Source organism: Juglans regia, chromosome 11 (assembly GCF_001411555.2).
Source record: "Juglans regia cultivar Chandler chromosome 11, Walnut 2.0, whole genome shotgun sequence".
Lineage (NCBI taxonomy): Eukaryota > Viridiplantae > Streptophyta > Magnoliopsida > Fagales > Juglandaceae > Juglans > Juglans regia.
The window spans coordinates 20681977-20685297 of record NC_049911.1 but is presented as its reverse complement, the minus strand read 5'-3'; the positions used below and the strand labels follow the sequence as shown (position 1 = coordinate 20685297).

Sequence of the window (3321 nt, the reverse complement as noted above, 5' to 3'; positions counted from 1 at the left end):
ACTGAAACTTTTTAAGGAATTTACACCACCTCAGAATCTGAAGTTTGAACAGGAGAGGTTTTGGGTCCAAATGCATGATATGCCTCTTGTTTGTATGGATGAAGACCATGGGAAGCAGATAGGGAAGACTATTGGCAAGGTGGAGGAGGTTGACATGAAGGCAGATGGGAGTGGATGAGGCAGATTTCTAAGAGTCCAAATCAATTTAGAGCTTCACAAACCTCTGGTTAGAGGTCGATTTATTACTGTTAAAGGGGAAAAACTGTGAATTCCTTTAAGGTATGAGAAGTTGCCAAGAATCTATTTTTCTTGTGTTTGTGTGGTTCATTGAAGTAAGGAGTGTGAAAGGAAAGAAGAAGGAAATGATCAATATAGGTATTGGCTAAAGGTTGAGGGTTGAGGGTTAAGGGCTGAGGCCAAATCAGGTTACAGAGTGAAGGAAAGAGAGGGTTATAAAGACACAAGAATGGGAGATAGCAGCTTTTATACAAATGTAGAAGAAGAGGGAGATGAGGAGTGCACTAAAAAGGATGGGGGGAGGAAGTCAATGGGGGCATGTTATCAGATATGGTGAGAAGGGAAAATGATGAAGGGGTTGGGGGAGAGTGTAGTGTAGGGGAAGAGGTAGAGATTGTGAAGGATACTCCGGTAGTAGGGGTGGAGTATGTGAAGGAAAAATTCAGAGAGGATAGGAGAGGGGGGTAGGAGATTGAAGTTGTGTTGGTTGGGGGAGGACCATAGCTTATTGCTGATGGGAAACCTATGACTAGGAGAGGGTGAAAGAGGAAAGCTAGAGAGTGTGAGAGTGGGAAGCAAAAAAAAAGAAGATTGGGCAATGACAAAAGAATGATGGAATCTTACCAAAACTTGGCAGAGGCTGTTCAACAGCCCTGCCAATCACAATGAAAATTCTAAGTTGGAACAACCGAGAGCTTGGGAACCCTTGGACAGTTCAGGATCTCTTTCATTTGGTGGAGGAAAGAGACCCGATAGAGTCTTCTTGATGGAGACTAAATTAAGAGCAAAAAGCTGTTATCAATTGAAGAAAAAACTAAAGTGTGAAGGATGTTTTGTTGTGGAGTCAATAGGAAGGAGGGGTGGATTAGCACTCTTATGGAACAACTTGGTCAAAGTCGAAGTTATTAACTATACACGGAGGCATATAGATGTGAGGATTTCGGAGGAAGAAGACAAGGATGGATGGATGCTGACAGGTTATTATGGGCAACCAGAAACTATTAAGAGGGCTAAAGCCTAGGATTTCTTTGAGTCTTTAAGGCCTAAGGGGAATCAAGGGTGGTGTGTAATAGGTGATTTTAATGAAATTGCAACCCATGATGAAAAGGTGTGGGGAAATCCAAGACAGAAAAAACTGATGGAGAGATTCCGGATGGCATTGGAAAAAGGGAATCTTTCTGACCTAGGATGGAGAGGGAATAAGTTCACATGGAGCAATAAACATGAGGATGATACATTTACTAAAGAAAGGTCGGATAGGGTGGCCAATCCAAGCTGGGCACAATTGTATAGAGATTACTGGGTGGAGGTTCTGGCAGGAAGAAGCTCAGATCATAGGCCATTGCTGCTGACTTTGTGTAAGGAAGGGAGGAGCAATTGGAGAGGCAGGAAAGTTTTTAGATATGAAAATAGTTGGGCTAAGGAAGATGATTGTGAAAAAGTGATTAGAAGGGTGTGGGTTAGTAGTGTAGAAATGGGTGAGCATACAAAAAATTTCAAAAATTTGCTGGAAAGTTGCAACAAGGCACTTGTGAAGTGGAATGATCAGAACAAAGTGGATAGGGTGAAAAAAATTAAAGAGAAGACTGAATTTCTAAAAAAGCTACAAGATGAGGAGAGTAGGCACAACTCAACAGAGATTAAAAGGGTGCAAAGGGATGTAGGGCTCTTGCTTGAGAAAGATGATGTAAAGTGGAAGCAAAGGGCAAAAAGGAATTGGCATGCCTCGGGTGACAGGAACACCAAGTTTTTTCACGCTTGTGCAAACCAGAGAAGAATGAAGAATAGCATTAATCAAGTGAGGGATGAACAAGGAAGAGTGTTCAGAAGTCATGTGGAAGTTGATGAAGCTTTCAGATCTTATTTTGAAAGGTTGTTCAGTACCTCAAACCCAAGTACAGCTGCTATGGAGGAGTGTCTGCAACATGTAGTACCTCGGGTGACAAGTGAGATGAATGAAAAACTAAGAAGAACTTTTAGCAGATTGGAGATAGAAGAGGCTATTAAAAGTATGGCCCCTTTGAAGTCACCAGGCTCTGATGTTTTTGGTGCTTGTTTCTACCAAAATCATTGGGCAACAATAGGTGATAAGGTGTGTTTGACAGTACTGGACCTGCTGAATGGTAAAATTCCTTTCAATTCAATTAACTATACTTTTATTGCTTTGATTCCCAAAACAAAGGACCCTAAGTTGGTAACTGAATATAGGTCTATTAGCCTTTGTAATGTCATCTACAAGATGGTGTCCAAAGTGATAGCTAACAGACTCAAAGAAGTGTTGTCAGTAACTATTTCCACCAACCAAAGTGTTTTTATTCCTGGTAGGATCATAACTGATAATGTAATGGTGGCTTATGAGGTATTACACTCAATAAAGGTGAGGAAGAAGGGTAAAGAAGGCAGTATGGCTATCGAGTTGGATATGTCCAAGGCATATGATAAGATGGAATGGCCTTATGTGGGTGCTGTTATGAAAAGGCTTGGGTTTTGTGATGAATGGGCAGATTTAATCATGAAGTGTATTAGCTTAGTTTCTTTCTCAGTGTTGATCAATGGCAAACCAAGAGCTATAGTAAATCCTTCAAGGGGACTTAGACAAGGGGATCCTCTATCCCCCCTTATCTATTTATCTTGTGTGCAGAGGGGTTTAGCTCTTTATTCAATAATTCAGATCTTAAAGGGGACACAAAAGAAATAACAGTAGTGAGAAGAGGTTTAAGAGTAAATCACCTGCTCTTTGCAGATGATTGTATCTTATTTGGAAGAGCTTATGTGGAAGAATGGAGGAAGATGCAAGGTTTATTACTTAAATATGAAAAGACCTCAGGTCAATTCTTGAATAAGGATAAGACAGCAGTGATTTTTAGTTCTAATACACTTCTGGAAGGCTGAAAAAATATTCTATTGGAAGGAGGTGCTCTTGTGCAAGGTAGGTATGAAAGATACTTGGGTCTACCTACTATGGTAGGTAAATCAAAGTATAATACTTTTAGAAGTATAAAAGAAAGAGTTTGGCATAAGATTAACAATTGGAAGAACTTCTTCCTTTCGAGGGTTGGAAAGGAAGTTATGATCAAAGTTGTT

General features: G+C 40.3%; 1 protein-coding gene across 1 annotated transcript; it reads left to right on the top strand.

The window, feature by feature from the left end:
- The first annotated feature begins 1390 nt into the window (after positions 1-1390).
- On the top strand, positions 1391-2935 carry LOC109018027. Its single transcript, XM_019000216.1, has one exon. The coding sequence runs from the start codon at positions 1391-1393 to the stop codon at positions 2933-2935; it is 1545 nt and encodes a 514-aa protein (XP_018855761.1).
- Positions 2936-3321: the final 386 nt, after the last annotated feature.

Excerpts from the sequence above, each read along its gene's own strand:
- LOC109018027 (XM_019000216.1), top strand. The coding sequence starts at position 1,391 with ATGGCATTGGAAAAAGGGAATCTTTCTGACCTAGGATGGAGAGGGAAT.